General features: G+C 38.6%; 1 protein-coding gene across 8 annotated transcripts in view; it reads left to right on the top strand.

The window, feature by feature from the left end:
• Positions 1-27485, top strand: part of CAMK2A (calcium/calmodulin dependent protein kinase II alpha) — a 148621-nt gene that overhangs the window by 83483 nt on the left and 37653 nt on the right. For all 8 annotated transcript variants that reach the window (XM_087887502.1, XM_087887499.1, XM_034402450.3 and 5 more), the window contains exons 4-8: positions 17520-17574; positions 21005-21070; positions 23318-23390; positions 25241-25343; positions 27181-27264. In XM_087887502.1, coding sequence (XP_087743628.1) covers positions 17520-17574; positions 21005-21070; positions 23318-23390; positions 25241-25343; positions 27181-27264 — 381 coding nt within the window. The remainder of the gene's footprint in view (positions 1-17519; positions 17575-21004; positions 21071-23317; positions 23391-25240; positions 25344-27180; positions 27265-27485) is intronic.

Below are 27485 nucleotides of genomic sequence, written 5' to 3'. Positions count from 1 at the left end.
CTTATGACCGTTTTTCACAGTTACGATCTTTGCAGCATCCCCATGATCATGGGATCAAAATTCAGATGCTTGGCAACTGGTTCATATTTATGACTGTTGCTGTGTCCCAAGGTCATGGGATCTCCTTTTGTGACCTTCTGACAAGCAAAATCAAGGGGGGAGCCAGATTCACTTAAGAACTTATCAACTGCAGTGATTCACTTAACAACTAAGGCAAGAAAGATGGTAAAACTCTGTTAACAAATGACTCAGTTAACAACAGAAATTTTGGGCTCAGTTGTGGTCGTAAGTCGAGGACTACCTGTAGTTTGTTTGAAAAGACCGAAAGGATTCAATCAGCTCCCCAACTGCTGCAGTGATTAATTTTGCTGAACACTTTGAAATCATTTACATCTTGGATCCCACAGGAAATACAATTATATTAGAAGTAGGATTTATACTCCTTTTATGTTCAAATGTATTGAATATGTTCTAAATGTTGAAGTGTGAGGATGGAAATTGGACAAATGTTATCAATTGTTATTCTCAATCTTTGTTATTCTCAATCTTTGGCTGTCTTGGCTTCATAGGTGCGTTTCAGCAGGTTCTGACCAGTTCTGGAGAACCGGTAGCGGAAATTTTGAGTAGTTCGGAGAACCTGTAGTAAAAATTCTGACTGGCCCCACCCCCATCTATTCTCTGCCTCCCAAATCCCAGCTGATCAAGGAGGAAATGGGGATTCTGCAGTAACCTTCCCCTGGAATGGGGTGGGAATGGAGATTTTACAGTATCCTTCCCCTGCCACACCCACCAAGCCATGCCCACCAAGCCATGCCCACAGAACCGGTAGTAAAAATTTTTGAAACCCACCCCTGCTTGGCTTGTTAGATTAGTGAGGAGGAAACAGCCACAATAATTATTCTTAATTATTCATTGAAAGAGGAAGAGATAGAAGCCAGATTGCTCTTGAAGAAATACATTTGGATCTGGAAGTAATTATTATCTTTTCGGGATAAGGTACTTGAGTAAGGGATTCCATAACAGTCTAGAGATTTTTGATAAAGTTGACACCTTCATCAATACAGTGAAAAATCAGGCTCACCGTTGGGACAGAAAACAGTTTTGTTTGCCCTGTGATATGGCATTTGCTAGTAGATAGAAAAAGGAAGTGTAACCCTATTGATTGTTCCCCCCCCCCTTCAGCATTATCGATCTTGGTAATAGTTTCTAAATATACTCTTCAGTTGAAAGTTAGAGGCTTTGTTTTACTTTATTTCAGTTGCTATTTGATCACCGTGTAAGAGGTACTGGAGGATTATAGCTTTATTCGTGGTAATTATTTCATGGGATTCCCCAATTTCCCCCCATTTTATTTAATATCTAAAGGAAACAGCTGGGAGAGATCACTTGACAAAAATTGGTTGAATTTCAATTGGAAATCTCTCGGTTATATTAGAATGTATTTTGCATTTGAAGAAGTCTGATAAATGTCTGATAGCTCAAAAAAAGGGGGGGGAAGCAACTGGGTTTGGCCTATATGTTCATGTAACATTGATGTATTTGTCAGCTGCTGTGGCTTAAATCCATTTACAGAGCCATTTCAAAGGGCTGTTGGTATACTGATTGTTAAGCAGACGAGAACATAATACATAAAACAATAAAATATTCATCATTCTGCTTCCATAATAGCAGCTGCTTGATTCTTGACCCTAAGCATTTTGCTGTGTTATTCAGCAACTATTATTTAAAAGAATGCTACTTCTACTGAATGAACACATCACTCTTATGACTAAGCCATTAGTGACTAATTCCCTATTCAGAATGATGAACTTTGCTTGTCTATAAGTTAACTATGCCTCAAATGTTATCTCTTTATCTCTTTTAAATATTCATGGGACAACCCTTATACTTTCTCCATTGCCAGCACAAATTTCAATAATTCTCACTTTACTGCCTCTATCTTAAGCTGATATATCTATATTGCAATAATATACTGTAAGAGAATTGCTTTAATACTTTGTTGGTTTTAGTTCTTCCTATCTGTTCTGCAAAAACTTTTCTAGAATTGTGATAGAATTGTATAAAGACATGATAATAATGCCAATTGTCTTTTCAATTCTTTTCTTACTGATGCTTATTATATTTCTTGCCTGTTTCATAGCAAAGTAGAACTGGTTTTCTTTTTTTATTAAGTTGTCTGCCACAACTTCAGTGTTAATTTTTTTTTTTTTTGAGAGAGAGCTCAGTTAAAGAAAATACCATGTCACTCCTCTCCTCTCCATTCCCAAAGAACTGTAATACTTTAACTAGACAGGACTTTTCTTTGTAGAAGGTAATTGGATTCTTCTTCAGTGAGGTTTATTGTACTTATGTATTTTTAATTATAAGTGATTAAACCTATCTTTAAAGTATAAAGCTTGTACTTTCCTGATTCATCCCCTAAGTATCAGATTACTTTTCAAAATTTGGCATTACATGGACCAATATCTAATTTTCTGAAGCAGAAGCCCATCTTGAATAGTGCATCACATAGTGTGAAGAAGCAGCTTGGTTTGCCTTCATATGATAAATCATCTTCATTATTTTACAGATTCCCTTCATTATAACAATTAAATCCATTTTGTAAGCGTATGTGTATAAGCCCATTAAGTACACCTTACTGTCGCATTCTTATTGCAGATCAGTTATTTTAAGAAAATTGAGAACAAGTGGTTGTCTTCCTTTGTCAGTTAACTAAATTAACAAACATTACTTCAGCAGAAGAATAGCATTAATCTTTTGAGGTGTGAAATCCAATTACACAATCATTTGATTCTTCTCAAGCTAACAAGTTAAAGTTATATAGGTCCTGCTTATAGCCGATCTACAACTTTTTCTATGATCACTTCCATTTCCTTACTTGTTGCTGATAATTTAGACTGAAGATGAAGAAAAAGCTTTGAAGTTCAATTAAGGAGACAATATATTGGGAGAGCATCAGACTGGGGCGCAGTAGAATAGCTCATCCTTTTGGGCAACAAAAATGGCCTAATCCCTATCCATATTTATATACAGCATTTATGGCATGTTTCATAACCTAGTTTAGCCTTCTGACCCCTTCTTTATGCTGCTCCACCCTTCCCTCATCATGCCACTATAAGGAAATGCTTAGGGTCTCCTGTGTGGACCTACTAGCCCTGTAGCAGCCACGAACAGGTGTGATTTTTCTAAAGACTAAAGGCCTGCTGTAAAGGCTCCTGTCACTGCTTTGACTATTTTTATACTACTGGGCCAGGTTCAGGAGATAAAGACAATGGTAGGTATCTATTTCAGGATTCAAGACACTTGCAAATAGACAATGCCAAAGTATGGACTCAGTGGTACAGGAGTTGTTTCAGCTATGAATGGCCATAAACACCCAAGATTCCTTGTTCCCCACCTCACCCTAAACTAAGCAGTCTAGATTTATTAATCTAGCTTAATAAATTCTTCAAGCTTAAGAAAAGTGCCTTTTAAACAGCTGTTTCCCTTCCTCATACTCTTACGGTTTTCCATATGCTGATGACTCAGCTTCTAAAGGAAATGTGCCTAGGAGTGCCATTCAAGGTCTAAGGCAGGGGTCTCAAACTCAAGACCCGCGGGCTGGATCCGGCCCAAGGGGTGCTTAGGTAACCTATGGGGCCACCCTGAGAACAGTGAAGGACCTGCCCATGGCCTTCCCAAGCTCCTTTTTTTGCTGGAAGAGGGTTGCAGGAGGCCATCACAGCCGAAAATGGAGCTCGCAAGCCCATTTTCACAGGCAGAGCTCTCAGGCCACCACAGGCACCCCCGACACAAGTGACGCCAAGCTCACCACACCCATCCTGGCCATGCCTACCCCAGCCCCCCGAGGTCAAACACAACTCTGATGCAGCCTTCAATGAAATTGAGTTTGATACCCCTGGTCTATAATGGAGGAATACAGAATGGCAAGTCCTGAACCTGCTTCCCATTCAGGTACTTGGGTTTGGCTATATGACCTTTATGTTATCTAGTTTGTTCATCTTTAGATGGTGTGCCCAGATAGACCTTAATATTAACCATTTGAAACTTCATAAAATAGATAATTTTCTAGAACTGAAACCAATGTCCTCTCCTCTCCTCTCCTCTCTCTCCATTCCTTTCCTCTCCTCTCCTCTCCTCCTCTCCTCTCCTCTCCTCTCCACTACACTACACTCCCCACCTCTGCCTTGCCTTGCCTTGCCTTGCCCCACCCCACCTGTTTCTGGAAAATTGGGAATAGCAAAATTTGATCTGACTTGGTCAAAATTTATTTTTAGATGAGAATGCATAGCAGAAAACCTCATCTTCTATCATGGTCTGATGCAGCGGTGGGTTCCTCCCGGTTCCGCCGAGCTGATAACGATGACAATATGATGTCACCGAACCAGTTCTGCCCCCCCGCGTTATTCTTACCTTTTATTTGGCCCCACCCCCCAATCTATTGCTGCCTCCTGAGTCCCAGCTGATGGCTAGAGGGAAAAAAAACTGTTTAAACTCTTGCCACAGGGCTTCAAAGGGCCGCCCTATAGCTGATCAGTGTTAAAAGAAAACAAATGAGTAGACCGGTGCCTGCAAAAATAAATGGGTAGACCAGTGTCTGTAAAAATACATGAGTAGATCAGTGCCTGCAAAAATACATGAGTAGACCAGTGCCTGCAAAAATACATGACTAGATCAGTGCCTGCAAAAACACATGAGTAGACCAGTGCCTGCAAAAATACATGAGTAGATCGGTACAGCTCTGCAAGCAGTTAAAAGCCTGGTAGACCAGTACCTATGATAAATCCTAAATAATTGTCACATGACCATCAAGCCACGCCCACAAAATAAGCCACGCCCACAGAATCGGTAGTAAAAAAATTTAGAACCCACTTCTGGTCTGATGGTGATACAAAACAAATGCTGCTGCTCATGCTGTTTGACCTTTATGGGTATAAAATATGTGAGACAGAGGACATAGGATTAATGTACCCACCCATCCCCAACCCCAAAAAATGAAAACCCAACAAGGGAACGATAAGAGCACACAGTGGGAGAAAGATAGGATAAGCAGAAGTAGTACTAAGCTATACTGGTAACTATCATCAGGTTGCCTGTCATTATGCTCACATGGAACTAGGGAGCAAACAGATAGGATTAACAGCCATGCCTCAAATCTTCAAATGTACAATGGAGAATGGGAAAAAAAAGATTCATTCAAGCACAACAAAACTCATAAATCCCTATAATAATTTGCAATACAATAATAAATTTCAGAGAAAATTTAGTGCAGACTGGCTCAAGATGACAATATTTTACCAAAGGTGATGTTTTTATAATTTAGGAAAAAATTTCAAGGCAAGCATGCCAAAAAATAAAATACGATGCAAGCAAAAACATATCGTGTCATAGGAAATGTTCTTTACTAATGCATCATAAAAGTGATTTTTTCCCCTTCTTCTATCATTTACCCTATCTTCTCACCTCCTAGAGGTTGGTATTCTGTTTTTTAATCTCTGCCACATTTTCCTTATATAACGTTTTATTCCTCTGTGCAGTATAATGATTAAGTATTTATAAAATGTTTGTCCAAAGTGCCTCACATATATTATTAATTAGACCTTGAAGAAACCTTTAAAGTAGACCAGTTTGGTTTTCAAGTGGCTCTCTATTACAATGATTAGATAACTCAGTTATGTCCAAAATAAATCAAACTGTATTATGGTCAGGGGTAGTGCAACCTTTACATATTGATATATACCTAGAAGAGTATATATCAGTGATGGGTAACCTTTTTGCCATTGCGTGCCAAAATCGGGGGGAGCATGGGGGGGTCGCGGGTGCGGGTGCCCACATCCATAATTCAATGCGCCCTGCCCTCCTGCAAATGCACACATGACCCCTCCCCACTTCCCTCTGTTTTTGGCACGCAATGGCTTGGTGGGCCCGGTAGGCCCGTTTTCCCCCCTCCCCAGGCTTTCTAGGAGCCTAGGGAGGGCAAAAACGGCCTTCCCCATCCCCCCCGGAGGCTGGAAACAGCCAGTTTCCCGACTTCCGGTGGAAGTGGTGCACGGTGCACGCATGTGCGCTGGAGCTGAGCTAGGGCAACACTTGCATGCCCACCAATATGGCTCCGCGTGCCACCTGTGGCACCCGTGCCATAGGTTCGCCATCACGGGTATATATAATTGTACTGTATTGTGCTTAATGATGAGTGAAAATTGATACAATAAACTAATCACTCTAGTCATATTTGATCTTGAAGCTTTCAGGAAATATATAAAGATTTGGATTATAAATGTTTGAAGCAAGGACATTATGAAAGAATTGATTTTCATGTATGCTGTACGAAAACGCATGCAAGGGAAAACTGTAAAATCATATATAAATCTTGTTACCTTTTTACACATTAAGACAAAAAAGTCTGTGAAGAATAAAGAAAATTAATCACATATATGATATGAGATGTAAAATACTAGAAAAATTTCAAATACATAAGAAACTGGGAATAAAAACAACGTTTGGATATACAGTAATAACACTTAGGAGCTAAATAAAGATGACAGAAGCTAATAAAAATAACAAAAGAACAGACTTGTGCAAATTGGACATCAGGAGAGAAAACATCTATATCATACTGAATTATGCTAAAGTCGTGATATAAAAGTGATCAGTGGTGGTACTTTTTGTTTACACACAGAATAACAGAAGGGACCTTGGAGGTCTTCTAATCCAACCTTCCCAGTGGTGGGATTCAATTTTTTTTACTACCAGTTCTGTGGGCATAGTTTGGGGGCATGGCATGGCTTGGTAGGTGTGGCAGGGGAAGGATACTGCAAAATCTCCATTCCTACCCCACTCCAGGGGAAGGATACTGTAAAATCTCCATTCCCACCCCATTCCAGGGAAGGTTACTGCAAAATTCCCATTTCCTCCTGATCAGCTGGGACTCGGGAGGCAGAGAATAAATGGGGCCGGTGCCAGGTGTTATTTACAGGTTCCCGGAACTACTCAAAATTTCTGCTACCGGTTCTCCAGAACTGGTCAGAACCACCTCTGCAACCCCCCCTCCCCTGCTAAATACCACCTCTGAATACCATCTCTGCAACCCCCTCCCCCCCCATTAAAATAGGAAATCCTATCCCATTTCAGACAAATGGTTGTCCAATCTTTTCTTAAAAACCTCTAGGGTTGGAGTCCCTACTACAACTTCTGGAGGCAGGTTGTTCCACTGATTAATTGTTTGGTCAGGAAAATTCTCCTTAGTTCTACAGTAGATTGGTTCTCTCTTTGATTAGTTTCCATCCTTTGCTTCTTGTTCTGCTTTCTAGTGCTTTGAAGAATAGATTGACACCCCCCCTTCTTTGTAGCAGCCTCTTAGATATTAGAACACTGCTATCATGTCAGTGCTATCCTAGTCCTTTTAATTAAACCAGACATTCTTGCAACCGTTCTTCATGTCTTATCCTCCAGTCCCCTAATCATCTTTATTCCTCTTCTCTGCACTCTTTCTGCAATCTCAACATCTTTTTTATATCAAGGTGACCAAAACTGGATGTACTATTCCAAATGTGGTCTTACCAAGGCATTATAAAGTGATACTAACAGTTTATGTGATCTTGATTCTATCCCTTTGTTAATGCAACCTAGGACTGCATTGGCTTTTTTGGTAGCTACAGTACACTGCTAGCTCATATTTAAAAGAGCCTTGGTGGTGCAGTGGACTAAGTGCTGTTATGTAGCACTTAGCTGCCAGCTGCCTACAATTAATGCGAGTTCAAATCTCACCAGGCTCAAGGTTGACTCAGCCTTCCATCCTTCCGAGGTAGGTAAATTGAGGACCTGGATTGTGGGGGCAATAAGCTGACTTTGTAGAAACACCGCTTATGGGGGGCCAAAAGCCCTAATAAGCAGGTATATACAAAAGAATGAAGGCTATTGCTATAAGTGCATTGTAAGCTGCCCTGAGTCTTCGGAGGAGGACGGCATATAAATTGAACTAATAAATAAATAAATAAGTATTTAAGTGATTGTTCACTAAGACTCCAAGATCCTCATCACAGTTACTACTATTGACCCAGGTACCTATTATATACCTGGGCATTTAGTTTTTGTTGTCTAAATGTAGTATCTTACTTTACTCACCATTGAATTTCATTTTATTAGATAGGGCCCAGTGTTCAAGTCTGTTGAAATCCTTCTATACATTGTATATTGAATATGTTCTGGAGTGTTGGCTATTCCTGCTAGCTTGGTGTCATCTGCAAATTTGATGAGTTCCCTTTCTTTCCCCTTGTCTAAATCATTTATGAAGATATTGAAGAGTATTGGGCCTTAGAAAGAATCTTGAGATGTCCCACTCCATACATCCCTCCATGTAGATGCAATTCCATTAAGGACTTTGAGTGCACACTGAAACATTGAATGCCATTGGTCAGCCAGTTATGAATCCATCTGATGGTGATGCTGTTTATCCCACACTTTTCTATTTTATCAGATAATAGCTTGTGGTCTACTTTATCAAATGCTTTACTGAAGTCTAAGTATATTGTATCTGCAGCATTTCACCGGTCCATTAATTTTGTCACTTTGTCAAAGAATGCAATAAGATTTGTCTGGCATGATCTGTTTTTGACAAACCCATCTTGGCTTCCGGTTATGATTTTGCTTGCATCTAGGTGTTTGCAGATTTATTGCTTGATTATCTTTTCCAGAATCTTCCCAGGTATTGATGTCAGATGGATAGGTCTGTAGTTTCCTGGATCCACTTTTTTCCTTTTTAAAGATGGAATTGTATCAGGCCTTTCCCAGTGTTCCAGGATCTTTAAAAGAGATCAGTGGTTCTGAGATCATGTCTTCCAGTTCCCTTAAAACCTTGGGGTGTAATCAATATTGTAATATGTAATCCACATATATTGGTGATTTAAACCAGGGGTGAAATGCTCCCGGTTCGGACCGGATTGCCCGATCCAGTAGCGATGGCGGCGGGTGGTTCGGAGAACTGGTAGCAAAAATCCCTGCCCCCCCCCACCATGCCCTCAGAGGCCATACCCTGGTCTCTGACGATCCCAGCTGAGTTGCCTTATCGGCAGAGGCTTTTCAAAGCATTAGAAAAAATGCTTTGAAAAGTTAAAAAAAAAAGAGTTGTCCATGCCCACTCAGACACATTACCCCACCACCACCAAGCCACACCCACAGAACCGGTAGTAACAAATTTTATATTTCATCCCTTAAACTCATCTAGAATGAATAGGTCTTGTTTTACAATTTTCTTGCTTATTTTGATTTGCATTCCTAATCTGCATTTTACTGAGGTTTTTTAATAGGTTGGCCTTTTTTTCTTGTTGTGTAAAGACTGATGCAAAAAAATGAGTCTAGCAGTTCTGCTTTCTCCCTGCTGCTCCTCACCTTCTTGCCATTTTCTCCCATTAACGGACCAATCATTTCCTTAATTTTTTTCTTGTTTTTTATATGTTTTTCCTGTTTTCTATACACACGTACAACACTCTGGATTGCTGTGCCCTGTCATCTGCTCCAAAGAAGCCCTTCTCCTTCTCCTTTGAGAAGAGAAGCAAGCAGAGGGAAGTCCTTTTCATATTCTACTAACTTTTTAAAACATGAAAATAACTGAGAGCAAAGTACAGCAGCTTACCTAGTAACAGAAAAATTTGAATGGAGACATTTCTAGATAATAATTTGCATTTGTAACTTTCCATTTCCAGATAAACTGTTGTCCATCTTGAACAGAAAATTAGGAAATACAATGCAGAACTATGCTAATCTGTAATAGCACAGCTATTACAGATGGTCTTCAAGAAGATTTACATGTTTCTCCAAAATATGTCCTATACTTACTAAACCATTTGTCAATTTCTAATGGGGGCCAAACCAATTTCATCAACATCTAAAATAATTGCCCTCTACCCCAGTAATTCCCATCTGTGTGAAGAATGTTTTAAACTGAAATGGAAAACCAAACATTTTAAAGAAAGATTTTCTGTTATTAACATTCAGAACTTTCAGAAACAGCACATAATTGCTTAGATTATCAAACCCTAAAAGAATAATTTAAAAATGCATTAGTGGTAGTGTGAATCAGTTTTTAGTGCGGAGGAATGTTAAGCTTAATGTATTTGAGACCAAGATTTTAAGATCTTGTGATCCTGAAGTATTTGCATTTACTAGGAACTAACTTTGGTTATTTTTTTTTCCAGTTTTATACTGGAGTGATCATTTAGTGATCATATTAAAATTATTAATAAACATGAGCAATATACAAGTTATAGTTTCAAAATCAACAATAACATAAATACATTTCCATTATTTCTTGACTTGGCTGAACCACAAGGTTAATTTTTATTTGTATCTTGTTCATTTTATATATTGACTTCTTCTCACCTGGATATGTTGGCCGGAATACTGAGAATAAAAAATCTCAATTTAGATTTATATACCTCTTCACAGTGCTTTACAGCCATCTCTAAGCAGTTTACAGAGTCAGCATATTGCCCCCAACAATCTGGGTCCTCATTTTACTGACCTTGGAAGGATGAATGGCGGAGTCAACCTTCAGCTGGTGAGGATCGAACTGGCGAATTGCTGACAGCCGGCAGTCAGCAGAAGTAGCCTGCAATACTGCATTCTAACCACTGTGCCACTACGGCTCTTAGATGTAAATGTATAGATAAATGTAGATATAGATATAGATGATGCCGATTGGATAGAGATATAGACACACACACATACACATACACACACACACACATGACTGATAGGTCAGAAAATATCCTGGAGGAAGAGAGTGGCAACCAGGCCGCTTCTACTGTTTATGAAAACTTCATAAATGTATCTCCCTAGGTTGTCACAAGCTGAATCTGTCTCAAAGGAGAATTGCATTTGCTTTTCTAGCCATAGCACAGAACAGATAGGAACAGGATATTTCCAATAAGTTATGCAAATGTTATGATTAAAATTTGAATAATATTTATATTTCTCACAGACTTATATCAAATCCAAAATTTAAGTTCGGCTGTTTTTAATCAAATTCCATTAGTATAATCTGCAATTATTCAGAATAGAATAGAATAGAATAGAATAGAATAGAATAGAATAGAATAGAATAGAATAGAATAGAATAGAATAGAATAGAATAGAATAGAATAACAGAGTTGGAAGGGACCGTGGAGGTCTTCTAGTCCAACCCCCTCCTTAGGCAGGAAACCGTACACCACTTCAGACAAATGGTTATCCAACATCTTCTTAAAAATTGCCAGTGTTCGAGCATTCACAACTTCTGGAGGCAAGTTGTTCCACTGATTAATTGTTCTAAATGTCAGGAACTTTCTCCTTAGTTCTAAGTTGCTTCTCTCCTTGATTAGTTTGCACCCATTGCTTCTTGTCCTGCTCTCAGGTGCTTTGAAGAATAGCTTGACTCCCTCTTCTTTGTGTCAGCCCCTGAGATATTGGAACACTGCTATCATGTTTCCCCGGTCCTTCTTTTCATTAAACTAGACATACCCAGTTCCTGCAACCGTTCTTCATATGTTTTAGCCTCCAGTCCCCTAATCATCTTTGTTGCTCTTCTCTGCACTCTTTCTAGAGTCTCAACATCTTTTTTACATCATGACGACCAAAACTAAATGCAATATTCCAAGTGTGGCCTTACCAAGGCATTATAAAGTGGTATTAACACTTCACGTTATCTTGATTCTATCCCTCTGTTTATACAGCCCAGAACTATGTTGGATTTTTTGGCAACTGCTGCACACTGCTGGTTCATATTTAAATGGTTGTCCACTAGAACTCCAAGATCCCTCTCACAGTTACTACTGTTGAGCAAAGTACCACATATATGGTGCCTGTGCATTTTGTTTTTCTTCCCTAAATGTAGAACCTTACTTTTTTCACTGTTGTATTTCATTTTGTTAGATAGCAGCCAATGTTCAAGTCTCTCAAGATCCTTCTGTATCTTAAGACTATCTTCTGGAGTGTTGGCTATTCCTGCCAATTTGTCATCTGCAAATTTGATGAGTACCCATCTATCCCCTTGTCCAAATCATTGATGAAGATGTTGAAGAGTACTGGGCCTCCCCGGTTCTTGCGAACCGGTAATGAAAATTTTGAGTAGTTTGGAGAAGCAATAAATACATCTCTGCCTGGCCCCGCCCCCAATCTATTCACTGCCTCCCAAGTCCCAGCTGATCAGCTAGAAGGAAAAAATCAGGGCTCACTTGACAAAGAAGAGGAAAAAAAAACAAGACACCTTAGCTTTAAATTGAGACGCCAAGAAGCCTCCCAACTGATCGGCTAGAATCGATCCTCTCCATGTAAACCACTCAGTGGTAGTAGATTGGCAATTGAGGCCAAGCTGCCTGAAAGCAGTTTCCGATGCTCTCGGTAATGGCAGAGCAGCAAAAAACTGTTTAAACTCTTGCCGCGGCACTTCAAAGGGCCGCCCTACAGCTGATCAGTGGTAAAGGCAGTGTGGTGGTAGACCAGTGCGCTCCAAAAACAAATGGGTAGACTGGAAAGCTCCAAAAACAAATGGGTAGACTGGAAAGCTCCAAAAACAAATGGGTACACCGGTATAGCTCTGCAAACAGTTAAAAGCCTGGTAGACCAGTACTTCTGCTAAATCCTAAAGAATTGCTTGTCACATGACCATTAAACAATGCCCACAAAATAAGCCATGCCCACAGAATCAGTAGTAAAAAAATTTAGAACCCACCCCTGAATAAGATTAGTCTGGCATGATCTGTTTTTGATAAACCCATGTTGGCTTTTGGTTATTACTTTGATTACTTCTAGGTGTTTGCTGATTCGTTGCTTGATTATCTTTTCCAGAATCTTCCCTGGTATTGAGGTCAGGCTGATAGGTCTGTAGTTTCCTGGATCTATTTTTCCCCCTTTTTTGAAGACAGGAACTACATCAGCTCTTTTCCAGTCCTCTGGCAGTTCCCCCTTGCTCCAGGATCTTTGAAAGATATAGTTCAATGGTTCTGAGATCTTGTCTGCCAGTTCCTTCAGAAACTTTGGATGTAATCCATCCAGTACTGGTGATTTAAACTCATCTAGGGTAGACAGGTGCACACTTACCATGTTCTTCCCTATTTTAATTTGTGTTCCTAATCTGATTTTTGTGGTGCTGTTTTTGATAGGTTGGACTGTTTTTTCCCTTTGTGTAAACACAGATGCAAAAAATGAGTTAAGTAGCTCTGTTGCTTGTCACCTTCTTGCCACTTTCTCCCAGCAATGGACCAATTGTTTCCTTGACTTTTGTCTTGTTTTTGGAAGAAGCTTTTTTGTTTTTTTTTACTTTTGTCGCAAGCCTTTCTTCATTGTGAGCCTTAGCTTTTCTCACTTCATCTTTGCAGACTCGGGCTATTTGCTGATATTCTGCCTTAGATACATGCCCCTCTTTTTATACTTGTCCTTTTTGTCTTTCAATTTGTCAGAGAGTTCTTTATGCAGCCATGCTGGTTTCTTTTGAGAGCTATTATTTTTCTTCTTCATTGGTATTGTGCTAGACTGGGCTTTTATAATCTCACTTTTCAAAATTTCCCAAGCTTCTTGAATTGTTTTCCTCTTGAGGATTCTCATCCATGGAATCCTTCCCAAGATCTCTCTAGGTTTATTGAAATGAGCTCTCTTAAAGTCCAAACTCTAGTTTGACTTTGTTCTTGCATAATGTTGAATTCCAATATTACATGATCACTTGCCCCCAAGGTTCCTGTAGCTTCAACACCTTATATCATTTCATCTCTGTTAGTGAGAATTAAGTCCAATATGGCTGATCCCCTTGTTCCAGTGGTGAAATGTAAAATTTGTTACTACTGGTTCTATCGGCATGGGTTAGTGGGGGGTAATGTGATTGGGTGGGCGTGGCCAACTTTTTTTTTTAACTTTTAAAAGCATTTTTTCTACAACCTCTTCGGTCAAAGAGGTTGTAAAACAAATGCTTTTAAAAGGCTCTGACATCCTAGCTGAGTTACCTGATCGTCAGAGGCTTTTATTTTCTTTTAAAAGCATTTTTTTACAACCTCTTTGGCTGAAGACGTTTTAGAAAAAATGCTTTTAAAAGTAAAAAAAAAAAAACCTCTGATGATCGTGCAGCTAAGCTGGGCATGGGGGTGGGGACAGGGATTTTTGCTACCGGTTCTCCGAACCACCTACCGCTATCGCTACCAGATTGGGCGATCCGGTCCAAACCGGGAGCATTTCACCCCTGCCTTGTTCCCTTCTCTACTTTTTGGGAAACAAAGTTGTCTGCTAAGTTTGTTAGGAACCTGTTGGATCTTGCACTTGGTGAAGAGTTTGTTTCCCAGTTGATGTCAGGGTAGTTAAAATCCCCCATTACTATTGTGATGTCCTTCCTACATACCTTAGTTAGTTGACTAGCAAAAAGTCCATCTATTTCCTCTGTTTGTTTGGTTGGGTGCCCTATAGTATAGTCCTATGGCAATGTCATTTTCCCCCTTTAATATTGACCCAAATACATTCAAGATAATTTTCATCATTGTTATGCTCTATTTCTGTAGAGATGTAGTTATTTCTTATATATAGTGCAACTCCACCTCCTCTTTTACTTGGTCTATTTCTTTTAAATAATTTAAATCCCTCTAGCTGTATGTTCCATTTGTGGGTTTCATCCCACCAAGTTTCAGTAATGGCAACAATATCATCTCTGCCCTCATTTACTTGAATTTCTAATTCACAGAAATATGAAGTAATTCTGAAACATACCAAAATTAGATGAGAACTGAAATACGTATTATCTTTTCAGGGATTGTAAAATCTATAGAGCTAGCCTGGCATCCTTCTAAAGAATGAACTTTTCAAGGGGTTCATTAGTGCAAGCTCTTTCAATAAGAATTCATATTTTTTCTTTACAAAAATTTTAAATTTCCTATAATAAATTGACACCAATTTTCTTTCTTTGTGTATTTTTCACTATGCTATTCTTGTGATGGGAAAAGCCAAATCCTATGATCATTTTAATGATGAAAAAGATGGGAGAGGAAGGATTTTTTGGATGTTTTTAAGCTATTAGCCTCATTGATTGTATGCTCTGGTATGCTCCACATTTTGCTTCCAGGTTTGTTCAGAGTTACAATTGAAGTAAAGGGAATGCCACTTTAGACATGGAAGCCATCTCCAGATGGGATGTCGGGGTGGAAGATTGACTTGATAACTGGTGTCCACAAGAATTTGTCAGAGAATATCAAATTAAGCCCCGCATCCATAGACATCCTGCCTGCTAGAATGCTGTGATAGTAAGGTTTCTTTTAAAGCTGAGGTACCCTGCCAAACAAATTACATTAGTTATTGGTTGAGTAGAAAGCATCTATTTGATAACTCATTGTTGGATTCCAAGGTTAACATTCTGAAGTTTGAGTAAAACATTTCTATCCTATTCTAAACCCTGATTACAGCACTTCTGAGAATCTCCTCAATTGCTATTTGGAAGATGGAGAGTTTCTTATCCGTGATATTGTTCAGCTTTCATCCTGATCCAACATGTTACTAAACAAAAGAAACTGGATAAGCTATAGTGATTTCCAGATAAAATTGCTGAAAATTACAATTACGATTCATTCCCAATTCTCTGAGCAAGGTGAAATTTCAGATCTGCAATGCTTTTGTGCGTTTGAGTCCCATATAGTCAGAGTGCCTTAAAATATATCTATTGAATTACAACCAGAAGCTGAATATCCATGGAAATACATTAAATACCTATGATCCCCTTGTCTTAAATAACATTAAAATATTTTCATATATCTCTGATGTACATTAGTGATTTCTCCTGAATCTGAACTAACACTTAAATTCCAACACATTTTAATTGTTAATTAATTGTTAAAGGAAAATTTTCTAAGCTATACCACATAGATGACTCAGCTAAGAATTCAAGCAATGGCCGGTTGACTATTTTATGACAACTTAGAAGCAATACATATTTTCCTATTTTAATTTAAAATCATACTATGAATCAAGGTGTATATTGTTTTCTGAACCAGGCCATGATGCGAACAATGGTAAAGCAACATTGCAACGTATGCAATGCATCTTTTGTTGTAATAGCTTTAAACACACAATACAAAGATCTGAAAAATGTTATTGGCTAATATAAGCTGAATGAATTGAATATTTGAATTGAAACAAATAAATTCCCAATTCTCAGCAACAATACTAATCCCATCAATCCACATCTGGACACAAATACAAAATAACTATTTTATTTTTATTTATTTATTTATTTTATTCAATTTGTATCCCGCCCTTCTCCTAGTGGACAACTGACTGTGCGTAAGGAGTCCCAATCCAGAAAGGGACGCAGCTGGTGAATCAGGCGAACCTGATAAAAAGCCCCCCTGGCCACGGCTGTCATATGCTCTTCTAAAGACAGTCATGCATCCAGGAGGACACCCAAGTTGTGAGCCCTATCCGTGGGGGCCAATACCTCGCCCCCAATAGCCAGTGATGGCACCAGCTGGCTATATCGGGACGCCGGAAGCCACAGCCACTCGGTCTTGGAAAGGCTGAGTCGAAGCCTGTTACTTCACATCCAGATCTGCACAGCCTCCAGGCACCGGGACATCACAACTATCTATTGGTCCCAAGTCTGCTTTCTGCCTTCTCTTAATTTCATATCTCCTTCTGCTCTTCTCCATTGTATTACATCCAAATTTTGTATTCTATTAGTTTCACAGTCTGATATCATCATTATTTCCCATGGAAATGTTGCAATATAGTCATGGTCTAAAAGAACATCTCTGTGTTTGCATCCTATAGATGTATTTGGGTTTCAACTCCTGGCAGTACTGAGTACTGAAGAGGAGGCATGTCTGAGAAAATGAAAGAGATAGGTTTCAATATTGTTTTATTTTTTGCTCTTGTACTTTCACATTATAGCAAGGCAGTGTTTTATTGAACCACAGAACTGAAAGATTAAATTGTTGTTAGAATTGTAAAAAAATTCAATTATTAGATAAAGACATAATAATATTTTATAGTGACATCTGGAGCTCCATTTAATCCAATTGGCATTGACAAAATGACCACTTGTCAATTGCAAAAGGCAGTTTTACTTGGAACAGCTTTCAACCTGTGATAATAGCCATCAAACAACATCAGCCTATCCAGGTCCTTGGGAAGGACTCAATAGATGGACAAAATGCCAAATCCAATAATAAAAATAAATAATAATAATAAAAATAATCACTGTTACATGTAACAGTGATACCCATTGTCATCGGGGCACTTGGTACCATGTCCAAGAATTTTATAAGATACATCAACAAATTGCAGCTTCCTGCAATAACACCAGCGGAACTGCAAAAAACTGCACTACTTGGAACATCGTACATATTAAGAAGGTACTTGGTTGATACCTAGGACACTGGCAGAAACCTGTATCAACCATTAGCACCAGTCAATGGTATTTGTGATGCATTTTTGAATGTTCAGTTGACTGAGTTTCATGTTTAATGAATAAAGTAAATAATAATAATAATAATCTTACGTTTATTTTATTTTTGCAGTGAGACTCCATGACAGCATATCAGAAGAGGCACACCATTATTTGATATTTGACCTGTAAGTAATTACAGAAAGTCCAAACATTTTCATATACATGTTGAGAGTTCCATGAAATAAAAAGATTATAGACACAAACATGCATACCTACTTCATCTTCCATAGGGTGCTTTTCTCCAGGGAATTCCATGTTGCATATTGGATCTCTTGCTGTGTATGGTGTGTACACACTGTTTTTTGTTGTTCTGTTACCATCTTCCCAAAAAACAGGTTAGTGCTACAAAAAACATTAGCCCCCATTTAATGAGAAACCATAAAGAACCATTCAATCAAGTTTGGCTGCCTAGTGAAGTTTTCTTAGGAGTGATACTGAAATGGTTGCTTTGGTCTTTTTCTGGGATGGTTTTTTGACTTTCCGGACTATCAGTTATGAGTCAAGTGATATACATCATGGACAACTTTTTAAAAACTATCCTCTGTTTCTACTTTGAAATGGTGACACTCATTCTTAGATACCTTGGCCAGATAGCTTGTGCCCCATTCTGATCAGAAAGTAGTAACTAAATGGTTTAGATGTTAGAGCTGTTTCCTGCAGTAGCTAATAAAAAAACAATGCAACTATTCCATCTCTTACTCCTCAAGGCATTTCCCATAGTTAAAAAAGATGGGAAATGGAGTAGGTTAATCTGTGATGGTCCCAAATGGAGAACGGCAACATTTGGAATTTTCATCAACTCATGAAATGATTGCATTTAAATGCCCCCTTATGAGGCATGCAGCTTTAATAGAATTGCCATTGCTCTTTATGCAGATCAGTCCTTTCAAAGTTATTAGAGCAAAAATTAGCATCTTTAACATGGAGTCCCTGGAGAACCAGCTGCTCTTGCACTGTTCTCTCCATTTTTTTTAAATTAGATCCTGCCTGCTTAGATCTAAGCAGGCAGGATCTAAAGGATCTAAGATCTAAGTTTCAGCTTAGATTCATTACTGTAAAATTCACATAATCAAAATACCTGTTTTATTCTAACCTTTCTTCCCAGAGGCTGCTCTTGGTTTCTTTATTTCTGTCTCTACCAAGAGAGCAAGATTGGGATGGAAATGGGGGTCTTATAATTCCAAGAAGGTATGCAATTAGACAAGCAAGAAACACTGTGTTGGAAAACACTAGGAAGACATAGATGCTCTATAAGCCAAGAACAGTTTCCCAAACATGGCAACTTTAAGGCTCATGCTGGCTGGGGAATTCTGAGAATTGAAGCCACATATCTTAATACAATAGCACATAGACTTATATACTGCTGCACAGCGCTTACAGCCCTCTCTAAGTGGTTTTATAGAGTCAGCATATCAACCCAACAGTCTGGCTCCTCATTTTACTGTCCTCGAAAGGATGGAAACTTGAGCCAATCAGGATCAAACTCCAGTCTGTGGGCAGAGTTTGCCTGCAATACTGCATTCTAACCACTGCGCCACCATGGCTTAGCACCATGTTGCCAGGGTTGGGAAAAACTGGTTTAGGGAATGAAAAATCTAATAACTTCCTCACAGATAGCAAGGTATAGAATTTGTGATGCTGAAAGTCAATTGCCCTATCCATAAATGGCCAAGACACTATGCAAATAAAACAAAACAAAATATATACTTGATGGAAATCTCACTCATGCATAAAAGAAATATGAGGTTATATGTGACAAATGTATGAATTAGGATTATAGTCCTTCTTCAAACTATGTTCATTGAAGAAGAATAGTTCAAAACCCACAGACATTCCTCTTCTTTCCCAACAATGAAGATTTTCCTCCATATCCCAGGGAATCCACTCCCCCACACACTTCCTGCCATGTTCTGTTATATTGTCCTGACTGCAAAGATCACTGATTACATCTAATTATCTAATATTTGTAGGCCACCTGGATTCATTCTATTAACGGTTATTCTTGTGACACCAATGTAATTTTATTTCTTTAAATTTTGCTTTAATATTGGTAGAATATGTAGTACATTGAGATCATGTTTTTATCATTAACAGAACAGAATAACAAAGTTGGAAGGGGCCTTGGAGGTCTTCTAGTCCAACCTCCTGCTCAAGCAGGAGACCCTATAGCAAGGCTGTCCAACCTCCAAGGCTCATTAGTGTTATTATAATTTTTATTTGTGGTCTCAAAATTTCTCATTTTTTTGAATTAGTCAATGACCATATTGATTGATTGATTGGTTGACCCCAGCTCCCAATCTCTCAGCTCTAAAGAACCCAAGTACTCCCGTCATCCCCCTTGATTGGGCATCTGCCATTTTTCATCCAAATATGATATCAAGCTGTAATTACTTTTCAAAGCTTTAACTTTTCACAGTGTTTTTATTCAGTGCATTCAGCAAATCCCATTAATGTTTGTTCACCTTTAATGGTCCCGCATATGTATTACATTCAGTCATTTCTAGTAAAGCTCCTGCCCTTGAGGGAATATCTAGTTTTAACTCATACTTTTTAAAAATTCTATTTAACTTCATTTTGGTGGTCTCAAAAAATATCCAGGCAGATTAGAAACTAAAGCTATTTTGAACAGCCTTTCTGTTTTGCCATTCATCATAGTTTTGCATATGCAAAAAACAGACTTGTGAATCTAGCATGGCATGCAGTATTTTTTTTCTTTTAAAAAGTCCCCTATTCTTACAACCTATCTTACCATGAATATGGCAAGTTACAATATCCTTCAGGTGTGTATTTATATATTAGTATCCTGCTTTCTCAAACATATATGCCTTTCATAATTGCTAGTTTATTATGGAATTACAGGTAGTCCTCAATTTACGAACACAATTGGGCCACAAATTTCTGTTGCTAAGTGAAACATTGGTTAAGTGAGTTTTGCCCCATTTTAGGACCTTTCTTGCCACAGTTGTTAAGTGAATCATTGTAGTTCTTAAGTTAGTAACATGGTTGTTAAATAAATCTGGCTTCTCCATTGAATTTGCTTGTCACATGACCCTGGGAAACTGCAACCGTCATAAATATGAGTCAGTTGCCAAGCATCTAAATTTTGATCACATGATCATGGGGACGCTCAAAGGTTGTAAGTGTAAAAAATTGTCATAAATCACTTTTTTCAGAGCCGTTGTAACTTTAAATAGTCACCAAATGAACTGTTGTAAATCCAGGACTACCTGTATATATCAGTGATCAAAACAATGGTAATTGTTCCCTACAGTCAATCACTAAATTGAAAAAAAAATCAAACCCCAATATATATGAGCATGCATTTAGGTCAGAATAACCATACTGTGTAAGCCCTGGCATCGATTAAGATTGACAGAGTCATCATGAGATTAGGAGCACAGAGTGAGCCCACTATCCTCTACAATTCAGCCTGCATCGACTAAACTCTTTCTGTCTGATACTTACCTAAATTTGGATCAAGGTCCTTACATAGTACATGTGATTATTTGGCGTTGTCAATCAATGGAAGCTGATTTTCTTTTCCTTTCTTTTCAGTGTAACTGGAGGGGAGCTGTTTGAAGACATTGTTGCCAGAGAATACTATAGTGAAGCAGATGCCAGGTAGGTACCGGAAGGTAACAAAGTATCTCTAAGAGAATGTTTTCCAACTTTGGCAAATTTAAGATTGGTTGACTTCAACTTTCAGAATTCCCCTGTTAGCAGGCAAATTGAGAAATTCTGGGAGTTGGAGTCCACACATTTTCAAGTTGCTACGGCTGAAAAACACTTATCTAGAAAAACTGGTTTCTAAATTTTCTATCTGAAATTGATAGGCCAGAAGAGTGAAAACATTACTTTTTTCACTTATAAAATTTATTTTCAGCTCCTTGCTCGGTTAGGCCTGCCTATTTCTTCTGTTAAGACTACATTTCAACCATTAGTATACTAGGGCTTTATTATTATTATTATTATTATTATTATTATTATTATTATTATTATTATTATTATTATTATTATGTCCGCTCCCACAGAGAGGGTCTCCTCAGGGTGCCGTCGGCCAAGTCATGTCGGCTGGCGACACCCAGGGGGAGGGCCTTCTCTGTGGGAGCCCCAGCCCTGTGGAATGAACTGCCCCCGGAAATTCGTAAGATTTCTGACCTCCGGGTATTTCGCTGCGCACTCAAGACCCTGTTGTTCCGCCAGGCTGGGTTAGCAACATAATTTTAAATTGGATGTTTTAAATTTTTGGGGTTTTAAATTAAGCCAAATTTATTTAATATTTTTAAATTATTTTAAATTGATGTTTATTCTGTTTTTAAATAGGTTGTACACTGCCCTGAGTCCTTCGGGAGAAGGGCGGTATAGAAATAAAATTATTATTATTATTATTATTATTATTATTATTATTATTATTATTATTATTATTATTATTAATTGGTTAATCTTTAGTGAGATTCACAGCCTTTGAGGCTGGTTAATAGCTTAATAATAATAATAGTTAATAATTAATAATAGTTAATAATAGTTATTATTATTATTATTATTATCTTTTTAGAATAGCAGCAATCTGTGATGCTATATATCACAACATTCTGTGATAATTTCACTGAAACAAGAGGAAAAATACTGTTTTTAATCAGGTGGGCGAAGGCTTAATGGGGATTAGATAATTGCAGGCGATTAGCATGTTTTGTGGTCAAGATTATACAGGGGATCACACATCGTGCTGTACTATGGTTTATTAAATGAATTCACACAGCATATTCATTATAAAGTATGATTTATACAAAATAGATCAGGTTTACATAACATGCTAAACTGAACTCGATGAAGCTGTATGATGCTTGGCACAATCTGTGAACCCATCGTAACTAAATTGCAACTGAGATCGGTGGCCTTCAGCCTTCCCTTGAAAAAGGAAAATTCTCTAGGCCAAAGGTCTGATTTAGATAATCAAAGAGTAATGTATGCCTTTCAATCTCACAAATAATGAATTTCCTTTTCAGTTCAGTTCATTTTTATGGTTCTTAATTTGTATCTGAATTTCCAATTTAAATTTGATCATTTAAAATTCAATGTAATACTGACCTAGGTGGGTATATTGGGTCTTTGTGAAATAAATGTTTCCTCCTCAATTTGTAAAGCAAATTGTATCTAACACAGAGAAGATAATCCATGAGATTGCCTTGCAGAAGGTAAAAGATACCCAACCTAATGCATACAAATTTGCTGCAGGCTTGAAATTGAGACCCAATTGCATTTTAGCATCTGTGAATCGAGTCATTTCGTTTTACAGGTGGCTCTTCTGTCTGTTCTGCCACCTGTGTCTTTATGTTTCCTGCATGATGCCTATACCTCATCTAGCAACCCTGGTGAGATCTACCAACAAGATGGTTCTTATGGCTACCATATCAAATCTACCAAATATTAATGAGCACTAGATGATGCCAAATAGCGGGACCTTCTTGCTATCTCATTGTTATCTGGAGTTTTGCAGCCCAGTAATGGTAGCCCTGTTGGGATGGTCATGTCATCTAAAATCAACATTTATGCGAGAAGGTTGTTTTTGCTATCACCTCATAAAGAAACCTCTAAGTTCTTTTTGTTATTTTTTTAAAGAAAGGAGCCTTAGTAACGCTAAAAGATTCCCTGGTGGGTTTTCATTACAGAGTCAGATTTCTCTTTGTTAAATAAGCTAAAATTGTAATGAAAGCTTGTTCTGCTTGGCTCTCAGCAGAAAAGCACATAGGAAGATAGAAAATGAGAGGAGGAGTGAAGCATGAAATGGAGACCACTGAGAAACATTATCTCGGGCCATTACCCATAACGAGGAATATGACATAATGTGACAATGTTTCTTCTTCCTAGCCATTGTATTCAGCAGATCCTGGAAGCTGTCTTGCATTGTCATCAGATGGGTGTGGTGCATCGGGATTTAAAGGTAAAATATTTATACATTGTAGAATTGAAAGAATTAAAAGCATTCCTCTGGTTAAAACTTCCTTCACAAAACCTAGAGTGAAAGTGTATTCCATGAAATAAAAATCTTCTCTTGATAATGTGCAATTTAAGCTGCTGATTTAAGCTGTTCTGGCCTGGCACTTGGATATATCTGTAGGACCACTTACTCATACCAGTAACAGCCCAACCAATTCAATCAAACAGAGAGGAACTGCTTTAGATTCCAGTCCCCTATTTGCTAACATTTCAAAAGCACTTTCCAAATGTTCCAGAAAGTCTTCTCTTGATTTTAGCAAGCCATCTTCATTTTATATTTTTTATCACTTATAGCTTTCTGTGTGGCTCCAGTTCTTTAATTCTTTTATAATTAGATTGATATTTTATTTGGCTTTATACTTTACATAAGCTGCCGGGAATCTCTGGACTGCAGTGGGTAATAAACAAACACCCTTATGCAATTGTTGAAGGATTTTTCCATTCTAAAGGTTCTGTGAAAATTTAAGTGTTTTTAGCCATCATCCCATAAAAAGGTGGAGGTCATTCTGACTCAACGAGGGCAACATTTTCCATAATGAGGAGGCTGTTACTGAAAAAAACAGTAACAACCTTCAGGGGCCAGGAGTCTATAGTGCTCTCTCCAAGTAGACTGTATGAGGCAGGCAGAATCCCCCTGAAGTAGATTGTCCAAAGCAGGGGTTTCAAACTGCTTTGAAATTGATGGCTGCATCAGGGTTGTGTTTGACCTTGGGGGTGGGGCCAGGGAGGTGTGGCCAGGGGGAGCATGGCCAGCTTGAAGCCATTCATATTGGGGCCACCTGTGGTGGCCTGAGTGCTCTGTCAGTGAAAATGTTTTTAGCCGTGATGGCCTCCTGCAACCCTCTACCAGTGAAAAAGGAGCTCAGGAGGGCTGTGCGTGGCCCTCCTGAGCTCCGTTTTTGTTGGCAGAGGCACTGCGGCTGATTCTTTGCTGTTTCCAGGGTGGTCCTGTGGACCAAATCTAAGCACCCCGTGGGCCAAATTTGACCCGCGGGCCTTGAGTTTGACATCCCTGGTCCAAAGGAAAAGAGGATTTAAGACTTAAAATACATTATAGTTAATAATCAGCACTTTGAATTGGGCTTGGAAGCTTCCTGGCAACTAAAGCACCTTCTGCCGGGTGGGTGTGGTTCTATTGAATTGGTGGTCAGTAAATTTGCAATCACCTTCTGTTATCAGCTATAGCTTCTGGGTCAGCTCACCCCCAGCCCCATGTAGAGCAAATTGAAATAATCTAAGTTAATAGTATCCACTTCAATGTTATTCTGGCATATCATCATTATTCCCATACAAGCCTTTACAGTATTTCTTTGGATGTTCTCTCACTTCAGTTTCAGCTCAAAGCATTCCTCACTTTTATTCTGAATTCCATTTGCTTAATTGTTTTCTTAAATGGTTTTTATTCATTTAAATACTGCATTTTCTCTGCCACTTTTAATCTTAATTTCTTGTCTCTCATTTGCAGCTTCCATTTTCTGTCTTAACACATTGTATGCCACGGTTCAACCTCTTTTTCAATCAATCTTTCTATACATTGTTTCTCATCCACAGCCTCTTTTCTTCATCTTTTTAAATGTTCTTGCATTGTTTTTGTTCATTAGCCTTCCTATTAAAAATAAATTTATTGCTCTCTCCATATTTCCCAGAAATATAAATTTGTCTTCTTAGAGATGCAAAGGTGTGCCAAGTTTAGTGTTCTGTTTATAACACTTATGCATCTCAGTCACAAGAGAAAAGTGGGACCTTTTTTTCTTTGCATTTTTATTGTTCCCTTCTCTTTTCTCTCTCTTAAAGCCAGAGAACCTCTTGCTGGCCTCCAAACTGAAGGGAGCTGCTGTTAAACTAGCTGACTTTGGTCTTGCTATTGAAGTAGAAGGAGAACAGCAGGCCTGGTTTGGTGAGTAGAAGAAAACTGGGCTTACAGAGGTTCCATTTTGTGTGTGTATGTGCGCAATTGGGCAAAATACATTTTTCTCTCTCAGTAAAATAAAGCAGGGCATTAATTCTGCACTACTGTGAATTGGTATTTTTCTACAACTAAAAACGATAGATTAATACTTTCCTCTGGTTGTTGTATTTTTCCCCCTTCTTACTCTATTTTAGTTTGTATTCGTGTTTATTCTCATTTGCTAAAACTTTCAACAAAATTATATTAAAAAAGAAAGTAAACTGGTATAAGGCTGAAGCCAACAAATCAGGAATCAATACCTTCCAGTCTGGGAAGAGCCATATCTCAGCCACCCAATGCCACCAAGCAAACCACCATGTATCTGTTAACTTGACAAAGCAAGGAGGAAGAATCCAACGGTTTCAATACTGAAGTATACTGTATATGTGTAAAAACTCTGTATTCTCTGCTCTGAGAGGGTCAATCAGCTGCTGTGTTTAAAGCTTTATTCTGGCCAGGTCATTCCTAAGCATCTTCTGCCAGGTCAAGCTAAAGGATTAAATTTCTAGGATGTGATTATTTACAACATGTCAGATGTATGAGAATCACATATTGCTGAAATAGTCTGTATTCTAAAACTAATTACTTCAATGGAGTTTCTGTTTTGAAAAAAGTCAACTACCCTGATTTAGACTAAGTAAAGTGCCTTAATTTAAGGGATCATAGAAACAAATATGTTCACTGTGGTCATATTAGTCTTCCCCGGTGGCATTTATTTAGACATTTCTTTCTGTATCTCTGTGTGTATAATATTATATGACGATAAAGCCAGCTACCACTCCAATTGAGAGAAAGTATGCATTTACAGACAGACAGACATAAATCTGGAGTACCAGCTGGGGTTTAATTAAGTCGTAATAACTGCAAGCTGATTAGGTCATCCTAATGTCTGTTACTATTGTATCTTTGAGCTGTAGACACAGGCTATTAAGGGAATACCTTTATAATTTCTAAGCCATAAATACATTTTGCAAATATACTAGTGCAGCACATGCTTCTGCAACCAAAAAAAGTCCCAGAAGGATCTTGAATAACAAGGCTGGAAAAGATGATTGCTTTGAGACTTCACAGCACTGTCATCGGTTTGATCTGATAGTGCTCGTCTGGCTGGGCGAGCGGTGGGATGCAAGGCGCTTTCAGTTGGCTGTTGCCTGTCCTTCATAATCCCTCAAAACACATTGGAGGATGATTAGTGATCCTCTTCAAATCTATGAGACCTGCAGCTGTGAAAATCAAGAGTGGAATCATTGCTTGGCTGCCAAAGGCCCTGCAAGCAATAAATATCCTCCCATCCCAGAGGGGAAGAAAGCAAAGGAAGAGAAGACCAAGACCTGCCTGTTGTTTTTGTTTGCAGGCTAACAAAACTTTGTCATTTTCATGTGTCACTGAGCAAGAGATAGGAAGCAATCAATCAGGCATTCTCAGTACCGGACTTTATAGAGTGAACTCAAAACCAGGAGGAGGAGTTCCCTCCAGTGGGGAAATAGATTGCTTGCAGTCTCAGCTTTAGGGGAGAGAAAAATAGGACTGTTTGGGAAGCATTTGGGAGTAGCGGGAGCAGTAAACCCGGATCCAAATAGAGTAGAAGTTAGAAGAACAGCTCTCACAGTATGTGCGTCATAATAGAACACGAGGCTCGGGAGATGACAATTTTCCCTGCTATTTCAGCTCTTAATATTTATCATGTAATAAGAAATCCCAAGACTGAGAATTGTTCTAAATGAAAAGTTGTTGATTCTCCTGGGGGCAAATAGTGTAATTAGCTGTCTATTTTGACAATTAACAGGTTTTGCAGGCACTCCAGGTTACCTTTCTCCTGAAGTGCTCCGGAAGGATCCCTATGGCAAAGCTGTTGACCTTTGGGCATGTGGTAAGTGACCATATTTCAAAGGATGCTGAAGATAGTAACTTAGGGCAGTGGTTCCCAAACCTTTGGGCACCAGGGATTGGTTCCGTAGAGAGAGGTTTTTCGCAGATCGAAGGCATGGCTTCATGTGCTGCCTGCATCTCTTGGATCGGGCTGCATTTGTTTGGGCAGCCCAGTTTCTGACATGTGTGGAACAGTGCGGGTTCACACACTGGGGGTTGGGA

The sequence above is a fragment of the Pantherophis guttatus genome, chromosome 2 (genome assembly GCF_059756535.1).
Source record: "Pantherophis guttatus breed Tessera chromosome 2, ASM5975653v1, whole genome shotgun sequence".
Classification (NCBI taxonomy): Eukaryota; Metazoa; Chordata; class Lepidosauria; order Squamata; family Colubridae; genus Pantherophis; species Pantherophis guttatus.
The sequence above is the reverse complement of the archived record's forward strand: the minus strand, read 5'-3'. Positions and strand labels throughout refer to the sequence as shown.